The sequence below is a fragment of the Petaurus breviceps genome, unplaced genomic scaffold (assembly GCF_028583685.1).
Source record: "Petaurus breviceps papuanus isolate PSGF00001 unplaced genomic scaffold, PetGlider_PUasm1.0 90205, whole genome shotgun sequence".
NCBI classification, from domain to species: domain Eukaryota; kingdom Metazoa; phylum Chordata; class Mammalia; order Diprotodontia; family Petauridae; genus Petaurus; species Petaurus breviceps.
The window spans coordinates 23,649-45,302 of record NW_027187196.1 but is presented as its reverse complement, the minus strand read 5'-3'; the positions used below and the strand labels follow the sequence as shown (position 1 = coordinate 45,302).

At 41.7% G+C, this 21,654-nt stretch overlaps 1 protein-coding gene across 5 annotated transcripts in view; it reads right to left on the bottom strand.

Annotated features, from left to right (window-relative positions):
• The window catches only part of ZNF711 (zinc finger protein 711), a 109,845-nt gene that overhangs the window by 69,793 nt on the left and 18,398 nt on the right, over positions 1 to 21,654 (bottom strand). The window contains exons 3-5 of one of the 5 annotated variants that reach the window (XM_069107720.1): positions 19,874 to 19,946; positions 7,896 to 7,978; positions 5,874 to 5,976 (exon numbers count right to left, since the gene is read on the bottom strand). In XM_069107720.1, coding sequence (XP_068963821.1) covers positions 5,874 to 5,976; positions 7,896 to 7,978; positions 19,874 to 19,876 — 189 coding nt within the window. In that variant the 5' untranslated portion in view covers positions 19,877 to 19,946. Of the gene's footprint in view, positions 1 to 5,873; positions 5,977 to 7,895; positions 7,979 to 19,873; positions 20,317 to 21,654 lie in introns of those variants that run through there. The other 4 variants (XM_069107722.1, XM_069107731.1, XM_069107723.1 and 1 more) reach the window with 4 other exon arrangements.

The window sequence follows — 21,654 nt, the reverse complement described above, 5'->3', positions numbered from 1 at the left end:
TGAAGGTGGCAGCCAACAGTGGTTGGGCACTTTGGCTACGTGGGCCCACAGAGGACCATGAGATGATTCTAAACAATGTACAGGAATGGCAGTTCCCATGGAGAGGATGCAGGAAGAGCTATACTCACCCATATGTCAGAATCCCAAGAGAAAAGGCCTGTTTGCCCATGTTACTACCAGTTCTGCAGAGTACGCAAGAATTATTTTCATTTTATAGATGAGGACCCCAAGCCTCCATGAAAGCTTCTGGTGGTTACACAGCTTGGGTTAAAGGGAAGATTCAAATGCAGGATTCCTGACTCTGAATCCAAGGCTGTAATGATGGAGTGGGTTGATTGTACATGGAGTAATTTACTCACTCCCTTCTGGCTGAAGACCTGGAATACTTTTCATTTAACTGGAAGCAAATGGAATAGAGTTCTGAATAGACTCAAGGACTTTGCAGCCACACCATCCTGGGTCATAGTGGGCATTTGTTCTACCATTGGAGTCAGGAAGAACAAGTGAGCCTAAAGACTGCCTCACTTAAATCTAATTCACATGCAAGTCAAGGCATCACCCGTGATGTCATCAGTGCTCTTTGAAAACAAAGGAGGAAAAACAACAACAAAAGAAATGGAAAATGACAAATGGTGGAGGGTATATGAGAAAACTGGGACACTACAGCATTGTTAATGGAGTTCTGAACTGATTCAATCATTCTGGAGAGCATTTGGAATTGTGCCCTAATGACTATAAAATTGTGCAGATCCTTTGACTCAGTAATTCCACTACTAGGTCTGCATGCAAAAAGATAAAAAAGGAAAAGTACCTGTATATACAAAAATATTTATAGAAGTCATTTTTGGGGTGGCAATGAATAGAAAATTGAGTAGATGCCCATCAATCAGGGAATGGTTGAGCCAATTATGGTATGTGATTGTGATGGAATACTATTGTGCTATAAGAAATGATGAACAGGATGCTTTCAGAAAAACCTGGACTTACATGAAGTGATGCAAAGTGAAGTGAACAGACCCAGGAGAAGAGTGCACACAATAACAGCAATATTGTATGATGATCAGCTGTGAATGAATTAGCTATTCTGGTCAATGCAATGATCCAAGATAATTCTGAAAGACTTATGATGAAAAATGCTATCCACCTCCAGAGAAAGAACTAATGGAGTATGAATGCAGATCAAAACATAATTTTTAAACTTTATTTTTCTTGTTTTTTTGGTCTGTGTTTTCTTTCACAACATGACTAATAAGAAAATATATTTTGCATATCTGCACATGTATAACCTACATCAAATTACTTGACTTCTCAATGAGGGGAGAAGGAAGGGAGAGAATCTCAAACTCAAAAGTTTAAAAAACTAATGTTAAAAGTTATTTTTGCATGTAATTGGAAAAAATTAAAATATTAAAAAGAAAGTGAGTTATGAAAAAAAATCACTCAAAAAAGTTAGGCCTGACTATTCATACATGAAAAATCAAGCGGATGAAGAATACCTATCGTCCAGACTTTGTTGCTGTTGTTGTTCATCCTTTGTTTTTGAAGAAGACTAAAGACATCTTGAGGGTGAAGTTCTGACATACACTTGAACTGGATTAAGTGAAGTAGAGTCGTATAAAGTCATTAGCTTCACTCTCTCCTCCAGAGCTATCCAGGTCCAGTGGCAAGACAAAAGTCAAGACAACTGGCAATGGCTGGGATGCAGTAGATAACCCTGGCCTTTCTAAATTATACTATCCAAGGGTGCGGAGCCAAGATGGCGGAGTAGAAGCACGACCTTCCCGCAGCTCCAGCTTCCACCTTCCCCAATCCATGTAAAAAGGGGACTCTAAACAAACTTTGGAGCTGCAGAACCCACAAAATGACACAGAAAAGCTAACCTCCCACTGAGGACAGCCTAGCAGGCCGGCAGGAATCCAGCACAGCGCTCTGGGAGCGGAGCCCAGCCCCACACCAAGGCTTTAGCCCCAGGGCGGGCCTGACCAGCCACAGCCGAAGGGACTCCAGATCAGCAGCAGCTGTGGCCATTTCCAGATTTGTCAACACATAGATGTGAAGGACAAAGTGAGAGTTCAGTGCAGTCTGGATTTGGGGGCCCAGTAAGTGGGAGTGCGTGGCTTTTGCCCCCCGGAGCAAGAAGCCACTGACATGCCAGCACAGCCAGCCAGCGCCACCTGGAAGCTCCTGGCCTATAAAGTGTAGGGGGACCAAGCACCAGTCTGAGGGGTAATTGCTCTTGCTTTAACCTTCTTGGATCTGGATTGCAGTCTAGGGCGGAGGTCCTGGGGTGTGTGTCCAGCTTGCCAGAGCATGTGGAGACCTCAGAGAGGGCACCCATCTAATACCTCCGGCAGCTGAGAAAACCCCAGCGTTTGGGAAGAAAGCTCCCCTGTCTGGTGGCAGAGTCCTACTGTGGCAAAAAGCCCAGGGGTCAAATGACTGAGGGGCGACATGTCCAGGCAAAGGAAACAAAGCAGACAGAAGATTCCAACATTACACTCCTATTTTGGGGACAAAAAGGAGCAAAGCATGGAACAGGAGGAAAACAGTGAAGTCAGAACTCCTGCACCAAAAGCTTCAAAGGAAAATAAAATCTGATTACAGGCCATAGAGGACCTTAAGAAGCAGATAAGAGAAGCAGAGGAAAAATTGGGAAGAGAAATGAGAACAATGCAAGAAAATTATGAAATGAAAGTCAACAGCCTGACTGAGGACAATAATACCTTAAAAAACAGAGTGACTCAAATGGCAAAAGAGGCTCAAAAAGGCAATGAGGATAAGAATGCCTTAAAAATAAGAATTTGCCAGATGGAAAAAGAATCTCAGAAGCTCAATGAGGAGAATCATTGCTTCAGAATTAGATTGGAGCAAATGGAAGCTAATGACTTTATGAGAAATCAAGATGCTGTTAAACAGATCCAAACAAATGAAAGAATAGAAGGCAATGTGAAATATCTCATGGGAAAAACCACTGACCTGGAAAATAGATCCAGGAGAGATAATTTAAAAATTATTGGACTCCCTGAAAGCCATGACCAAAGTAAGAACCTAGAAATCATCCTCCAGGAAGCTCTCAAAGAAAACTGCCCTGATGTTTTAGTACCAGAGGGCAAAATAGAGGTTGAAAGAATCTACTGATCACCTCCTGAAAAAGATCCCAAAAAGAAAACTCCTAGGAATATTATAGCCAGGTTCCGGAATTCCTAGATTAAGGAGCTAATATTACAAGCATCCAGGAAGAAACAATTTGAATATTGTGGAAACACAATCAGGACAACCCACAATCTGGCAGCTTCTACACTGAGGGATCAAAGGGCTTGGAATATGATATTCTGGAGGGCAAAGGAGCTGGGATTAAAACCAAGAGTCACCTACCCAGCAAAACTGAGTATCATGTTTCAGGGGAAAATATGGTCATTCAGTGGAATAGAGGACTTTCAAGCATTCTTGCTGAAAAAACCAGAGTTGAATAGAAAATCTGACATTCAGATACAAGAAGCAAGAGAAGCGTGAGAAGGCAAACAGGGAAAAGAAATCATAAGGAACTTATCAAAGTCCAACTATTAACATTCCTACATGGAAAAACAATAATTGTAACTTATGAAACTTTTCTCAGTAGTTGAGGGGATTAGAAATATATATATACATACATATATATATATATATGTATGTCTATATATGAGGGTATATGGGCATATGAATACATATGTGAATGTGTGTATATATGTTTACAGGTATACATAGATAGAGGGCACAGGAGCAATTTAACAGGAAGGGATGATACTTAAAAGGTGAAAGGAATATAATGAGAGGAGATGGGGAGAGACAGAATGGGGTAAACTATCTCATACAGAAGAGGCAAGGGAAAATGGTTACAATGGAGGAAAAGAATAGGAAGGCCAAAGGGAATGGGTCAACCTTATTTCCATTGAATTTGGCTTGAGGAGGGAATGAAATACACACTAAATAGGGTATCTCACCCTCCAGGAGAATGGGGGGGGATGAGAGGGGGGATGATGGAAGGGAGGGCAGGCTGGGGGGGAGGGAAGTTGGAAGCACCCACTTTTGAAAAGGGACGGGATCAAAGAGAATAGAACAAGTGGGAAGTGGGATAGGAGGGAGGGAAATATAGTCAGTCTTTTACAATATATCTACTATGTTATTGTTTTGCATTAGCCACACATGTACAACCTATACTGAACTGCTTATCTTCCCAGTAAGGGTGGGTGACAAGGAAGGAAGGGAATGAATCTAGAATTGAAAGTTTTAAAATCAAATATATATATATATATATATATATGTATATATGTGTGTGTATGTGTATATATATATATTGTTATTAATACCATCTTACATGTAATTGGAAAATAAGATATACAGGCACTGAGGCATAGAGATTCACTGGAAAAGTAGAAAGGGATTATGGGAGAAAATATGGGAGAGAACAGATTGGAGGAGGGGATATCCTGTGGGACTGCTGTTTTGGGGCGGTGGGTAGGGGAAAAACGGGGAGAAAATTGGTAACTCAAAATCTGGCAGAAACGAATGATGTAAATCAGAAGTTAATAAAGCATTTAAAAAAATAAATTATACTATCCAAGTAACAGAAAGCTTAATCAAAGTGACCGTCATTCAGTTATGGACAATTTGTGTCTTGTTGGCCTGAAATAATTTTAAGGCTTTATTATTTTTTTTTTTGCAAAATCGAAACAATGATGCCCCTAAGCCCAAAGTTCTGTCTTTGTTGAAAGATTTAACTTGAGTATGAGAAGAAAAAAAGAGAACTCAAAGCAGTATACAGACCCTAAGCCATGCATTCAGATTCTGTGACAATAATAAAGGAACAAGGTATGTTATCTTTTTGGTCCCAGTATTCTATGAATGTCAAATAATATCACCTTCTAGGAGTTAGCAAAGAACTATCAAGATTACTGCTGAGAAGATAATTTACACAGACTGATGTGGGCTATGTTCCCACCTAGCATAAGCAATTCCAAGATCCCAAGTACTTGGGAATTTGGGAACCCAAATGTTAATAAAATCAATACTAAATAATTAAACTCTCAATTAAAATAAATTCATCAATGATGTCATTCCCATATGTAATCTAATCTAAATGTTGTAACCTAATGCCAAGGTGAGCATTTTTCACAGCTAAATGTCCTGCAGTTGCATTCCACTGTCCACGTGGGAGCCCTGGTAAATAGTTAAGGACATTCCTTCTGCGCTACTAAAAAGAAAATTACTCCAAAGTTCAGGTAGTATTGACGGTAGGTCAGTGACATTACATTTACACCTGAAGATATTAGAGAAGGGTAGAAAAAATGTACCAATGTCATTCCTAGATGAAAAGACAGAGAATTTAGTATAAAGTATGTTCATCTTGGGTGGCATTCAAATAAACAAAGCTACTATGATGCCCAATCAACTCTGTCATAAGATAATCTGACCCACAATTTGGTGTCATGGCTTAAATCCTTGAGGACAACATTACCAAAAACTCTGATGTAATACTTCCATTGACCCCAAATCTCTTTTGTAATGGTTGCAAACTGAAGTAGGCCAAGTCACAGAATGGTATCATATTATTAAGCTCATTTAGGAGGAGGGAGTGAATTTCCATAACCATAACCACGACACACACACACACATGCACACACATGCATGCACACACACATACACACGCACGCACACACATGGAGGCAGAATTGGTCTGATCAAGAGATTTAATGGGTTTAACTTGCAACCACAAATTTGCCACAGCTACCTAATGAGATACCAAAATCAGACCCATGGTGCCTTTTGCCATGTATGCAGGGTGTAAATAACAGCCACACAATGATAATAATAACATAGAGAAGAATAATACATACGGGTGGCAGATCCACGTTCAGATCTGAAAGAGGGATATTATCCATTAGTCCCATTTCAGGAAATATAAAATTGTCTGAAGATAGAGGCGTATGATCGTCTTCTCTATAATCATGAAAGAAATGAAGGAAAGACATAGTAAACAATTTGCAAGTGCTTTAATAAAATAAAATAATCAGCTCACACCATAGATTAGGATCAGTAAGATTACTATAATCATATTCTTTACGTACATCTGACTAGCAGCAGTAATTAGTTAACACCACTCTCAGAGAAATGAAAATTTTCAACTATCGTTTTTTCATGATCCAAAGCAAGAACACCAAGACTCTTTCTTGGAGGCCTCTCTTAGCTATGCTTGGAATGACTGTGGGTCCTTCATGGCAGTGGGGGAGGGGGCTGGGAGGAAGAAAGACAAAGAAAAGGCAACTAGAATATGAGTATGGTATAACTATTTTGGTTGTTGATGGCCCTTTAGGAGATCTGGGAAACAATATCTCCATACATATACCAATATGCCACTTTGATCATAAAGGAAAAAATGTAAGAGTGTATGGTCCAAAACATGTGGGCAGCTAGGTGGCACAGTGGAAAGAACACTGGGCTTACAGTTAGGAAGACCCTTCTTTATGAGTTCAAATCTGGCCTCAGATGCTTACTAGCTATGTGACCCTGGCTCCTAGAGTGTGGTGCCAAGAATTAGATACACTTTTCCAAATTTTCTTTGATATGGGCAGAGCACAGGGGGATTATTAACAGCCCTTATTTTGGACACTGGACCTCTTTTAATACAATTTATACTTTTATTTGGGTGCCACGTTGTAGCAGCAAGCACCCCAAGCGTCCTCAGGGTTTGCTGCCACCACAGGTTCTTGGATCTGCTTTGATAAAGGAAAGCAACTCAAAATGGGTTAACAAGCTTACTTTAATCAGTCAAACATATATCGTTTACCTTGTTCAGGGGAAAAGGTCAGCACCCCGAACTTCAAAGTACACAGACAGAATTATCAAGACAGAAACAGATCTAGTAGACAGATTTCAAACTGTCCAACCATTACATCCATACCCAGTCAACATCTGGGTTTCAACATCTGGGTTTTTTCAAAGCCGGGGGGCTCAGGACAACGGCTTCCCAGAATCCATATAAAATCACAGAACACTTCTCAAAGTGAGCCCCAAAACAAAGCTACACATCAGGGCTTATATACCCTTCTCCTGGCTCAGAGAATGTAACAACCTTATTGACTCAATCAAAAAGTATCAACTGAAAAACAAGCCTCCCACCCCAGGCTCCAGGTGCACTTTAGCCTAGGGGCAGGGAAGATCTTTAAAATTTACATTCCCATTACACACCTCAGATTCATGTTAAACTTATGGTCAAATGAAACCCAATTTTCCCCCACTAATTTTTGTTTTCTGTTTTTGTTTTTCCCCCATCTTGTATATGTGAAATTGATTTTTTTGTACCAAAGTGAGGTGATATATATACATATATAAATATATATTTATACACACACATATATATATCCCTTTGCAAAACTTAAAGCGATAGATAAATGCCAGTTATAATTATCATTGTTATTATTAACACAGAAGTTTAAGCCTTTACATTTATGTCTGCAAAATGTCATCTTATTAGATTCAGCTCCTTATTCTATCCTGGAGAGATCTGTGTAGACCTGGTACTTTCTCATCCAACAAATATATCAGCTAAGCTTCCTGGCTTCATATCATTTGCACAGTTAATAAGCTTGCCACCTATGCCTTCATTCAAAGCTCTAATAAAAATCTTAAGCAGCGCAGGGCCAAGCCCAGATCTCTGGGGTGCTCCTCTGGAGGACTTCCTCCATGCCGACTTTGTTTTCCTAGTCATTTAACCACCTAACTCTACTATCATTTAGCCCATATAGCTCCATCCTTTTGATGGTGATGTAGAAGGACAAACTCTGCCAAAGCTTTGTCGACAACATAGCTATGTTCCTTAGAGCTTACAATCTTGAATTTTCCATTAAGAGATGGCTTACCTAAGGTTTGTTGGTGAAAACTGCATTTGTGGTGAAGTGGGACTTCTTGGCACGGCATTATGAGTCGGTGAATTCCAATTATCCTATACACAGTTAAATGTAAAAAAAGAAGCTGAATTGCTAAGTATGTACAGAGGAGGTTGACACTAGAAATAGCATAACTGCTAGACAATTGAGGGATCAATTCTTGAGATCTATACAAAATGAGAGTATCCTAGACACTTGCAAAAAATCCCAACTGTTTTTACTACCCAGAAAAGGCCATTGAGACAGAATCAACAATTACTCATTTTTCTATTCTAACTGCTTGGTTTTCTACCCCTAGAGAGATGTTTATTTTCCTGTCTTAATACATACATTAACTGTCTCCCCAAATGGGAAGTCAATAATCAATAGTCAATAAGAATTTATTAGGCCACTACTATGTGCCAGGCACTGCTAAGCACTGGTGAAGGAAAGGCAGGCATTCTCCAGCAGTTCACATATTTACAGTCATACAATTGACTGAAAACCATAGCAAATAAAAGATCCCACTGGGTTTCTTGTTGATTGACTGATAAAACATTTGATTTGATTTGGTAGAACAAAGACTGCCTTAATTAAAGACTTCTCGGACAAAATGCCTGCCACACTTGGGTTCAAATCACACAGGGATACTAGAAGGAATGCCTTTGTTCAATGGCCTTTTGACTATCAACATGAAGGGAGGCCAAAAATGGGGAGAAAATCCAGCATGGCATCCAGGTGGCAGAAAGATTCCTTCTGGAGACTCCTGTTTTCAGGTGACCCTGTGCCCCGCATCTCCCTAATCACTTCAGGAAGCTCCACTTAACTCTTTACATAGGAAGCGCCAAGGAGAGGAAGAATGCCAAGAAGACAGAGGATGATATGCAGCTGGATGGACAGCTCAGAAAGCTGGTGCATCAGGAAATATCTTTTGGACAGACTCTGAAGATGGATAATGAACCAGAAGTGAACAGCAAGAAAAAAGCAGGCTGTGTAGCATATAAGAAATTGTGCCGGTACTTTTAATGACTTTAAACTTCTCCCTGAAACATGGACTCATCTTTTAATACCCAGATTCTTAGAGGATCATAGATTTAGCTATAGAAGAGAACTTGGAGGCCATTAAGTGAACCCACTCATTTTATGGATAAGGAAACTGAGTCTGACGGAGGTAAGTGACTTGCCCAGAGTCACACATCTATTAAGAGACTAGGGACAAGTGTAGCAGCAATAAATATATTAACTTGGAAAACAAAAAAATAAAAAGAGAGTAGGGGAGAATTCAAACCCATGTCTTCCTGACTTCAGCCTCATTATTCTATACACTGTACTATCTAGTGGCTTAATAATAATGCTATAGGGCTGCAAATTATGGAATACTATCATTTCCAAAGAACTATTTGTGGTTTTCTCAAAGGGCAAAAGAAAGACAAGTGCATACAATTACTCATAGAGAATCTCCCATTGGTGCAGGAGATGTCCAAAAGATGCATGACCAGAAAATGGAGGCCCGGCTGGAAGCCAGGGCAAGACGGTGACCCGCGAACCACCGGTGAACCACCTGTATGCTCCGTTAGTTCCTTTGTAACGTCGGGAGGTCTAGAGGCAGGCTCAGCATGTTCAGCAGCCCCAAGGGTGCACTAGTAAATATTTAAAAGCTAACAGTCCAGGAAAAATGCACTCAGGATTTACATTTACATTTAAGCTGCATTATCCATATCTTCATCATTATTTTTTAATTCTAGACAATCAACAAAAAACAAAGCAAGCCTGGTTTTGGAGCATTTCCCAATTCTCGAGGTATAAACGCTGGCGCCGAAAATTCAATCACCAGCTCAACTGGCTCAGTGTTGGTCGAGCTGGCTCCAGCACATCCCTAGTTGGACCCTACCCTGCAGAAGACATGTTCCCATGGACAAAGAGCCTCACATTATGCAAAGGCATGGCTGGGCCAGGATCTGTGCCTTTGGAGAGACTGTTTATATAATGAGAGGCAGCTTTAACATCATCTCCTCCATGAAGCCATTCCTCCTAGCTGCTAGCCTCCCACCCTCAAAGAACTACCTCCTGTATACTTTCAACATCCTTACATAGGAACATGCTGCCCTAGAAAGACTATAAACCCCCCTGAGAGCAGGGGCTATTTTATCTTTGTCTCCCCAATCCCTGGCACATAGTAGGCACTTAATAAATGCTTGTTTATTGATTAATTAATCCACTGAGGTAATTAAGTTGGTCGAATATGGTACAGTCAACTCCCTCTCCCTCTACCTCCAGGTAACAGTAACAACAACAACAACAACAACGACAATAATGATAAGAGTATCTACACAATGCCTATGCTAAGCACTTCACAAGTTTTGTCTCATCTTATCCTCATCACAATCCTGGGAGTAGGTGTATTATTGTGACTTTCCAAGGTCACACAGCTAGTAAGTATGTGAGGCAGGATTTGAACTCAGGTCTTCCTGACTCCTGGTCCAGCACTCCATGATACCACCTACCTATCCCAGTAGATTTTCCAATATAACTACAGGATTCACATACAGAGATCAACTGGGATAAAGGAAAATGGTGGCCAATCTGTAATTCTCTGCTCTAGGGCTATTGTGTCAGTCATAAAAGGACTTTTCCCATCTGTGCCAATAGTGGTCGACAGAAATCTGCCTTTAGCTGTCTAAATCAGTGAACACCCATGTCCTGGACTTGAATTCTGTGGCTGAGTCTAACAATAAAGGGCCTCCTCTGCCCTGCCCTCCCCTCCCCTCTTCATGCTGTTTTTTCAATATTCCCTACACTGGTCAGTGAGACTTCAGGGCCACAGTGGGAAACTATCCCCATAAATCTACAGCAAAAGGATGTAAGAAACTTAACCCTCCCCCCCCATTGTGGGTATAACTGAAAACACACCAGGGCAGTATCACATAGGATAAAACCCTAAAATGGGCAGTTAAAACCAGGAAAATTGAGCGAAAATTCTCTTACTAAATCCATGTTTATTAGCATTCTTCCAGAAAGCTATGTTTTTAAATTCTCTCTAGCTACTAAGTGCTGAAGCATAATGAGATTAGGCATTTTAAAACACAGTCTGCAACATTTCATATCCTATCTAAAGTAAGTGAACAAGAGAGCGAGTGAGTGAGTGAATGAGTGAATGCATAAAGCTTCATTAAAACACTTTTACCTCTCTTGGGTACTATTTAGTATCCTGAAACAGTACCCTGAGGCACTGGGGTATCTGAGAGGCCAGAAAGAATGAATACAGCTGCCAAAGGGGTCTCTTTTACAATCAGGGAGTAATTTAAGCTAGGAGAGAATCTGACTCCTGTTTCCCACAGGTTGGCAATTATACCGTTAGTTCACGCATCATTTCTGCCAATAAGAGATTCCATGGTCTGCAAGAAGCATCAAACTTTATAGAAATAGGTTTTGGATTGGAAGTCCTGGAGCTGGATGGCCTAACCCTTGCTCTGAAACTGACTAGTTGTGACTTGGGAGAAAGCACTGCATTATCTCTATGACTTCTCAAGTCTGGAACATACTTTCTAGGGTTGTTGTAAGGATAAAAGGAAAATATGTAAGAAAATTTTATGGGAAATTTAAAATGCCAAGTAAATGACAGTATTATCATTTTCTATTGGGTATTTTGCCTTTCTTGTTAAAATATATCTTTTGGCTCAAGAGGTTTGGAAAGAAGTGGTGGGGTGGAAAGAACAAGGCATTTTGAGTCAGAAGGACCTGGGTTTGAATCCCTGCTTTGCTACTCATTGCATGTGGTAATCGTGGGCTTGGCAAAATAAAAGGATTGGATTAGTTGATCTCTAAAGTGTCTTCCAGCTCCAAATCTATGATCTTTTCAAGTGGAAAGGAAGTCTGGGAAATTGGCTTGCAGAAGAGTCAAAGCGCTCACTTCTTTCTCTAAGTGGAACACAAAGCTTACAAACTCTCTTATCTCAAAACTCATCCCCAAAGTACAAGCAAACTTCAGATTCTAGACTACTGGTCTTCCCGGAAATTCACTTTTCTTTTTTCTCTTTTTTTTTCTTTTTGGAGGGCAATTGGGTTTAAGTAACTTGCCCAAAGTCACACAGCTAGGTTTTTTGTCTGTGTGTGTTAAGTGTCTGAGGCCGAATCTGAACTCAGGTTCTCCTGACTCCAGGACCAGCACTCTACTCACTGCACCACCTAGCTGCCCCAGCAGGCATTCACTGTTCTTGCTAAAGACACAAATAGAGCTTCTGAATCTCTTTAGCAATGCCTATATGCCAATGGAAGTCAGAAATGGCAGCTTGAAACTACTACCCCTGCCCTTCTTGGAGAGCATATTTATTGCATTGTTTTGGTCCACTTCTAACTAGGGAAAAATATATCTATTGACTTAAAGATACTGGGAAGGAGAACAGCATCCATGACCTATTTAGGAAAAAGGAGAGAAGATACAAAAAGAAGCCCTGAGCCTAAATTGTTCCTCTTAAATTCTGTCCCCAGGAGCTTGGCCTTTCAAGTACTGGCCTTGGCACTATACGTTTTTCCAAAACAATGAGGATAAGGCCCAGCTGCATCTCTGAGGCCTCACACCAGCCTGAGAACAGCACAGGAATATCCGTAACAAGGCTACAACTCTCAGCTGCTGCCAAAGCTCAATTACCCAGTGACTGGACCATGTTGTGTGCCGAGATCATAAGCTTGGTTTCTGGAGGTCAGAACACCACTATGCCGTGGATTTTTTTTTCTATTTGAGAAGAAACATATAGCCACAGCTGAGGCTGAGAAAGTTAGTATACTTGCCAAAGGAATTGTGATAACAGCCTTGGCTATGCCTGGAATAGCGGCCCTGAGTAACATTTGGAATAATAGCACTCGACCAGATGTTAACATATGGCACACAGTTTGTACTGGGTTCTAATTTCTTAGGGAGAAGAGATTCATTATATTGGATGACCCATAATTCTCTCTTAATCTATAGATTTCCCTCTCAAAGACCATACTGATACAGAAACTTATGAAAACTAAGGCATATCCCAGACTTTTAAAATCTTTGAGTTGGCCAGGGCTTCAGCAGCCATCTAGCTGAACCCAGACCTAACAAGAATCCCCTATTGGAATTCCCTAACAAGCAGTCATTCAGCCTTTGCTGGAAGACCTCCAATCCAAGGGAAGCTACTCTCTCCAAAGGCAGCCCACTGGACTTTTGGAGAGTTCTAACTGCTTAGGACACTTTTCCTAACATCCAATCTAAATCTGTCTTGACCACTTCCACCAAGTCCTGCCCTCTTGGGTCCAGGTGGACAAGGCTAAACCCTCTTCTGCATGACAGTCCTTCAAACCCTTGCCTATGACTACTAGGTTCCCTCTCCTAGCTTCTCTTGTCCAGGGTAAGCAGCCCTGACTCCTTTACTTGGTCCTCATCTAGCATGATCTTCATTATCCTGGTTGCCTTTCTCTGTATACCCTCCTGCTTATCAGCCTTCCTAAAATGTGATGCCCAATAAGGAACAGAAGTGACTGGATCAGGACAGTGTGTTGGGACTATCCCTTTCTTCCCACTGGACATAAGGCCTCTCTTAGTATTGCTCACAATCCATCAGGTTAGCTATTTAGGCTTTTCTATCACACTTCTTACTTCTATCAAACTTGCAGCCTGCCCCTTCAAACCCCTAAGTCTTTTTCAGATAAATTACTGTTTAGCCAAGCAGTTGGCTTTCAGGGCAGGTAGGTGGCACCATAGTGCATAAAACACTGGGCTTGGAGTCAGGAAGACTCATTTTCATGAGTTCAAATCCAGCCTCGGACACCTACTAGCTGTGTGATCCTGGGCAAGTCACTTAACCCTGTGCACCTCAATCCCTCATTAGTAAAATGAGCTGGAGAAGGAAATGGCAAACCACTCCGGTGTCTTTGCAAAGAAAACCCCAAATGGGGTCACGAAGAGTTGGACATGATTGAAATGACCTAACAACAACAAAGTCACTTCCATCTCTTACCTGCAAAGATGATTTTTTTGAATCTGAGTTTGAATCTAGGACTTTCCCCCTACTAAATTGGGTCTCTTTCCAGCTGCTTCACCATTATTCCCCAACAAGCTTCTTAGATATCTTGGTTGCCATCTCCTGTGCTGGCTGTTCCTGTCACTGCAAGAAGTATCCACACAAGCTCCATTGACTTCAGCTCCTCTGCCAGACCTCTGGGTTCATACAGCACAACAAGCTTAGTTTGGTGGGTTTGAGGCTTCAAAAAAAGGAGCTTCCTGGTTTGATGATCCCAATGTATACTTGTTTTTCTTTTCTCCATAGGTTCTTGAGATCTCATTAGTGAGTGAGAAAGCTTACTCAATGAGGTCCAGCGCTATAATAATTTTATGAAATAACAGTGTCTGGTCGGCTAACTAGAATTTGTTCACTTGGTTATATCTCTAGTTGTGTATGTCATGGAGTGGCTACTTTCTAAAACAGGTCCAAATTTCTATAAATTATACATTATATAGATTTAAGACATTTATTAACTTATATTCAAAGGCTCAAGTGCTAGTGAATCCTCCTAGCAACATTCCCATGCCTGTTACTCTAATGTGTGGTGGGGGTATGCTGCCAGCTGGGTTAATTCCCATGAAAAACAGGCCTTGTGCCCTGATCCCACTGGGTTGGATGCCAACCTCTGTGGATTATCCAGCTGCAGATAATCATGTGTTGATTGTAGTTTAGTTATTATGTTCATCACTATTATTTTATGCTTAAAAATACTGGATCATACTCTGATTTGAAGAAGACAAAGGCTGAGGCTAGAGATGACATATGTGTTTAACTGAAGAAGGGAATACATGGGATAGGCAGAAGACTATGGTCAATATCATGATGCTTCAATGGACTTTTAATCTCATCAATGGGCATATGCCTTCCATCCGAATTTGAGAAGGAACTTTGCTAAAATTCTTATTTCTCGATTTAAGACTAGGTTAGTGGGGAAAGGAAATGGGACTCCATTAACAGAATGAGAGGATCAGTGAGCCAGAGGTCACTTTCCAAAACATGGGATGTTCAGGTTGCCAGTAAGCACTCTGCCTACACTGTAAGGTTAGCAGCCCTCTAGCTCCAACTATACAATATCCATATTAGAGTGAGACAAACCAGCTGGAGGATTTCAGAACCTTAGGTGAGGAATGTCCACCTGTGCTTGATATCTGAGTGTCCTCATATATGGTTCAAGGGGTGATCTTCATGTTAGCACTAATATTCCAGAAGCTCTTGTGGGGTGGCCTGTTGGTAGGATGCACTAAAGTATCCCTACTGACTCAGTTTCCCTTTTGTGGTACCAATTTCTCTGGTTAAAGTCTAAACTTGATTTGTTAAGGCTAGAATAGGATGGGAACACTATGGTACAACAGTAGCTATTGTTTGTCCTGCTGCCTCCGTGGGCTGGAACCAGATATAGCAAGAAGGAAAGAAGGGAAATCCCCAGAGAGGACAGTGGCAGTGTTCTTCACAAGCAGAATTTGAAAAGAACCCAGTCTGGAACAGTCTAGCCCTAGTTTATCTTAATGAGTAATGTGGATTCCAGCAGGAGTGAGCTGATGGACTGCATATTAATTCTATATGAGTGAAGAAATGTAGGCTCAGAAGAGTCCTGGCCAAGTTTAAAGCTACTACTTGTAGCTTTAAATATACTAAAGAAGCTGAGAAAAGAAGGAAGATCATGGAGATGTGACAAGTACTTTAATCCTCTGGCTTCTGGGGCTGTGGTCATCTCCTCTCTTCATCACGTCCTAATTCCTGAAGAACTACTCAGGCCACAGCACAGACCTAAACATGGTGGGGATTTATAATAGGATAGTGCTTCCCCCACCCCATATTTATGGGATGGGCCCTCCAGGAAGAGGGAAAACAGATTCTCTCTGAAGATCTTTGCAGTGTACCTTCCTTTTGCATGTGCATGCAACTTCTACAAACAACTCTGCACAAAACACATTTATCACCATGGTTAATTACTTCTGTTAATAACCTCTTTTGGTTTAGATGCCCCCCTCTTGTAATCTCCACTATTTTTGCCCCTGGCAATAAATCACATGCATACCTCCTCCCATTTTCCAACCCCACGTCCCTGCAATCTGTACTTAGATACTCTTATTAAAAAAAATGCTCACTCGGCTGAAAATACAGTAGTTACATTTTCTGTGGAAGGCATGAAAAATAGGCTACTATACTCCTCCAAGATTAGAACATATTTTTGGCACTCACATGTGTATGCTATGTCCAAATGCTTTCCAGTGCACTACATTTTACAGGCAAGAAAGGTACCAACTTATTTCCAAGGAGACAGTAAATGGTAAAATATGCTAAAAATCTAGCAGAGAACTTTGCTGCCTCCCAACACTTTTTAGGTGAACAAGCTGGACACTTTAAATTCTGGGCTATTTTATTTCCTTTTTTTCAGTTTGAGACCTGGAGTCTGGCAATTTTCAGAAGAATTCTGAGGTTTAGAAAGTTTGAAACAGCAGTTTGATTTATTTGAGGGTGGGAACCACATTTTGAATTAGTCTTAAATTCTCATGGATCTCAACCAAATGGCTGAAGAATGCATGTGTGCACGTGGTCCAGATCATGATGTGTAAGTTGGATGCACATCACAGGCTGCTGAGTTAGTACATTAGGACATATATCTTGGACACTTGCAGCAGACAGACAATGATATAGGCCCAGAATGGAGGAGGAGGAAGAGGAGGGGGAGGAAGAGAAAGAAACAGAATTCTTTTTGGGAAATCACATAGAATTTTCAGTGATCCCAAGCCGCTGACTACTGCAAAAATATATCTGCTTAAGCCCCAAATTTTCCTGACGATGCTGTATGGCCCTAACCATGGAACACTGTGATGTCAGAAGACCCAAAGGGTGATGGAAAAAAACATATGTTGGCTCAACTAAGCTGCAGAGTATTAGCAACGATGACTCGTGCTCAGAGTGACATGAAGGATATGATCAAGGACACATATAGGCAGAGGGGTGAGGGCAGGATCACACCTGGAAGCTCTATTCAGAAAGAACTGGGAGAAGGTTCTCTGCAGGGGATTGGTGCAAAGAAATGTTCAAAAATCAAAGGCGGAACTCAGATGTATGGGATCAAAGCCACGCGGGTCAAGGGAGCAAAGAGATATCAGAAGCTAACTTTAAATTCCCCAATTGCTTTTAGCAGCCACCATTAGTTAATAATTCTCTCTCTTACCTCCATGTCTTGCCCTGGTTGCCCGGGTGCCTGGAATAGACTCTCTCCTTACCTCTGGCTCCTTCCTTGCAGGCTCAGCACACATGCCATCTCCTATGGGCAGCCTTCCCTGATCCCGCCTTTCCCTGCTTAATGTTTCCTCCTCTTCCTCCTTCTCCTCGTCTTCCTCTTCCTCCTCCTCCTCTTCCTCCTCTTTCTCCTTCTCCTCCTCTCCCTCCTCTTCTTCTTCCTCCTCCTCTTCCTCTTCCTCCTCCTCTTCCTCCTCCTTCTCCTTCTCCTCCTCCTCTTCCTCCTCCTCTCCCTCCTCTTCTTCTTCCTCCTCCTCTTCCTCCTCCTCCTGTTCTTCCTCCTCCTTCTCCTCCTCTTCCTTTTCCTCCTCCTTCTCCTCCTCTTCCTCCTCCTCCTCTTTTTCCTTCTCTTCCTTCTCCTCCAATTATCATGCACACATGTATATATTTAGCAATTTAAGCTGCTTGGGTGCTATATCCCTCCCTCTGAATGAATGCAAGCATCTGGAGGGCATGCTACTTTCTAGACAATGCCTTGCCTCTCTCTAGCTGGTGCTTAATGGATGTTTGCGACATGGAATTATCAAGTTCTGTCCCCCTCCTTTTGACACGTTCCAGCAAGTTGCTTTGCTATGGTTGGCTCTGAAAACCCTTTCCAGTTTCTCCTCCTGCCTGCCCCCCCCCAACAATTCCTTGAGGCAGGTGGAACACATCATTCTCACCATTTAACAGGTGAGGAAATGGTACACAGAACTATTAAGTGATTTGGCCATGGTCACAGAGAATACTAGAGCTCATTACTTTGAACTGCGGGCTCCCCGTCCTCTACCTCCAAAAACAAAGCAGAGAATTTCACGTTTGATTTTCCAGAGCTTTGGCCTTTGCTTTTAGAGGTAACAGGGGAGGCTGATGGATGCACAATCTGGAGAAAAGACCCCAGTCCCCTCCACACTGAAGGAGGGGCTGCCTAGATTCTAGTCATTCTTTTTTTTTGTATTTTTAAAATTTACTTATTTATTTAAAAATTGATTTGTTTATTTACTTTTAGTTTACAACATTAAGTTGATTCTAGTCATTCTTGATAGTGGGAGCACTTGGCAGAAGTGGGGGTGCACCTCAGGCTCAAGGCACACAGAGTTAGTCTCTGAGCAGCCCCAAGCAGCCAGACTGGGGAAATCCTCTGATGTAAGGATGGCTGAGACTCCAGGCTACTCTGAAATTCACAATACTGCCCAATTTCTCCCAGGCCTGGTCCATACCAGCCTGGGTACAGGACACAAGGAGAGAAGCAAACCTTTCTCGGGACATTTATTTGGACGAATGCTGGGCTCTAGAAGGGACAAGATATTATGCTATTTCACACTCAATGATTTTCCCTTCTCCCTTCCAGGTCAGCTATTTCACCAAATGACCAATTTCACTCCTGCTTAGTGCTTTTTATGAGCTGGGTGAGCCCTAGCTCTGATCTCTCCACTAAATATCGCACTTAATGTCTCCTAGAGCAAAGAAGGATTGTTGCAATTCACTGAAAGCTTTTTGGAGAAAGTCTACAACTGCATTTCTCAGGGTTATTAAGAAATCTCTCTAGGCCTAGAAGGGAAAGACTTAAATGCCTGAGGTGAGCTAGATAGCTAAGTGATAAAATTTGGGATTAGAAAAATTGGGGCAGAGGATCATAAGCAAAGAGGAGCTGCTTCACTGCTAATTAGTGGTCTGGCTTTGCACCCTCTAGACACCAGTCCCCTGCCCTAGCCTCTTCCCATCCCACTCTAATGAGAACGAAAGCAAATTTGCAACAAAAATTACAGAGCTTATGGAGGGCTGATACTGCCTGAGAACAAAATCTGTTAGTTTTTTGCAAGATTACACGGACTAAGGAGGGGAGGGAGAGACAGAAAGGCCTTGGACTCAGAGACCAGGGTTAAAGTGCTGCCTCTGACATATGCTAGCTGTGTGAACCTGGGTAATCACATAAATGTCCAGTCTCTACCCTAGGAATGGGAGAAAGCTGAAAACAAGCAGATTGGCAGAAGTCTTTTTAGATTATTCAAAAGGGGATCCAATTAACATTGTTAAAGAAAATAGAAATGATAGGTAGCAGGGCATAATGGACTGAAGACCAACTTTAGAACCAAGTTCAAATCCTGCTTCAACACATACTGGCTATATGGGCAAGGCACTTAACCTCTCTGTATCCCCAGACAAGACTATAAGGTACAGTTTGCAAATCTGCATTGGTTCAAAGAGTTTCCATACCAGGTAATTCTTCCCAACATAGTTGAAATAACAACCATCTCCCCTCAACAACACCCCCTCCCCCCCCAAAAAAAAGGAAAAGAGGAAGTATAGAAATCATGGTTGGCCCACTAAATCCTCACCAAGCATTCTGCAACATTGTGGTAGATCTGGAAAACTTTGTCTTTGAGAGTCTTACCTTCTCTGTCTTCTGTGATCCTCCTATGTCTCTGATAGGCCCTTCCCTTCCTCCTTTGCAGGTCTCCTCATTCCTCCTACCTCTCAAAATGTGGGGGCTCCCCAAAGGTCTTGGCCTCAGCCCACTTTTCACTACATTCTCCCCCTTAGGGTTCTCATTTATTCTATGGCTCTCTATATGGATAACCCCCAAATGCATACCTGTACCTCTAAGTTCTTTCTCAGGCTCTAGTCTGACATCTCTTCAGTCATATTACCCATCCTGGGGAAGAGCCTTCCATGTTCCTCTCATATTCACTAAACAAAACAGATACTTACCATATAGTGGGTCTTCAAAATCTGGCAGTAGTCGGCTGCTCTCCAATCTTCAGCTTCTCCCTTACTTGTAGTCCTGCCAAATGAGACGACTCAACATAGTGTGGAGGAAAAAGGGCTGGTCCTGGAGGAAAAAGGGCTGGTCCTGGAGTCTGGAGGCATTTTGTTTCCAATTCTAGTTTTGAAACATTTTTGCACATTCATGGACACTACATTTAACTTCACAGAAATACAGCTTTCTTGACTATAAAATGGGCTAGGTCACATCTGTTCTCCCACCCTCCCAAGGTGGTTGGAAGGGAAGACCTTAAAATACCATAGCAATAAGAGCTGTTTCCTTACTGTTCCAGGAGCACAGGCTTACTCTCAGCTACCTCTCATACTCTTCTCTTGTTATGCACTTGACTAAGATACTCCACCCCACCAATCCCCACTTATTGAAATCCTACTCTCCTGTGCTCAGATGCCACCTCTTCCTACAATCCTTCTATGATCACCCCCTCCCCTGAATTCCTCTTATAGCAAGTAGTACCACCCTTCTGATGCATGCTATCTGGTACCCAAGTCTAAGTTTCCAGAGGGAGAGATCTGTTTTATTTTTTGGTTTGCATCCCTATGAGGTAGGCACCTCATAACAACTCTGTGAAATAGGTAGAACACACATTACCAGGCTTCATACTTGGTAGATACTCAATAAATGCTTGTTTATTAAATTTGTGTCATTATCTTGTGCCCTTCTACTGTCAATCAGCCAATCAACAGGCATTTAATAAGTGCTTGGTATGTTTGTGCTAAGCCCTAGGTACACACACACACACACACACACACACACACACACACACACAGCCCCTGCCTTCAAAGAGCTTACGTTCTAATCATGGAGACAACATACAATATATGTAAAGCTCTTTGACAGCAGAAAGATCATGTGTTATGCAAGGTTCTATACCAAAAACTGTTAAAAACTGCTGACCATGGGACTGGGAAGACAGTCTTGTCATGGACAGGGAACTGGTTTAGAGGTAGAAATGGGATAAACAAGCCCTTCTCTCAGTGAAAAAATATGAAGTGTGGAATCCATGGGGGAGAGGTATTAGGGCCAGTCTAACTGAAAACATTTTCCACAATTATCTAGAAGATCAGTGGCAAGTACACAAGTGAACAGTGAAAACTTCACTGGCCTTAATCACAAGATAGAGCCCTGGCTTTGCCATGCTCTAGCTACATGACTTTGATCCTCACTTTCTTACTCTTTAAAATGAGATAGCTAGTGAATAGAGCACTGGCCCTGGAGTCAGGAGGACCTGAGTTCAAATTTAGCCTCAGAAACTTGACACACTTACTAGCTGTGTGACTTTGGGCAAGTCACTTAACCCCAAATGCCTTCCCAAAAGCAGAGAAAAAGAGAGATAGCTAGACTACTGGATTTCTAATTCTCTGTCAGTTCTATGATAGCGCTTCCCATAATGAAATATGAAAGTCATAGTGAGAAAATGCAGGACAGTCTCCCAAGGGGCTAATAAACTTCGGTGTGGGCAAGTGTAAAGTCTGTAATCAAGAAATAATCAGAACCTTATTAAGAAGGAAGACAAAGTAGTGACATGGTGCATGCATGAAGAAGTTTGGGGTGGAGCTTCCCCTGCTTCTCCCCATCTCATACTGACTATATAACCCAGGGCCAGTCACTTAACTGCTCAGTGCTCATAATGAACTCTCTAAGACTGTTAAATTGCAGAGTAGGTGCTAATCTATGTTGGTAAAGAGAGTCGCCTCACTGGGTGTTC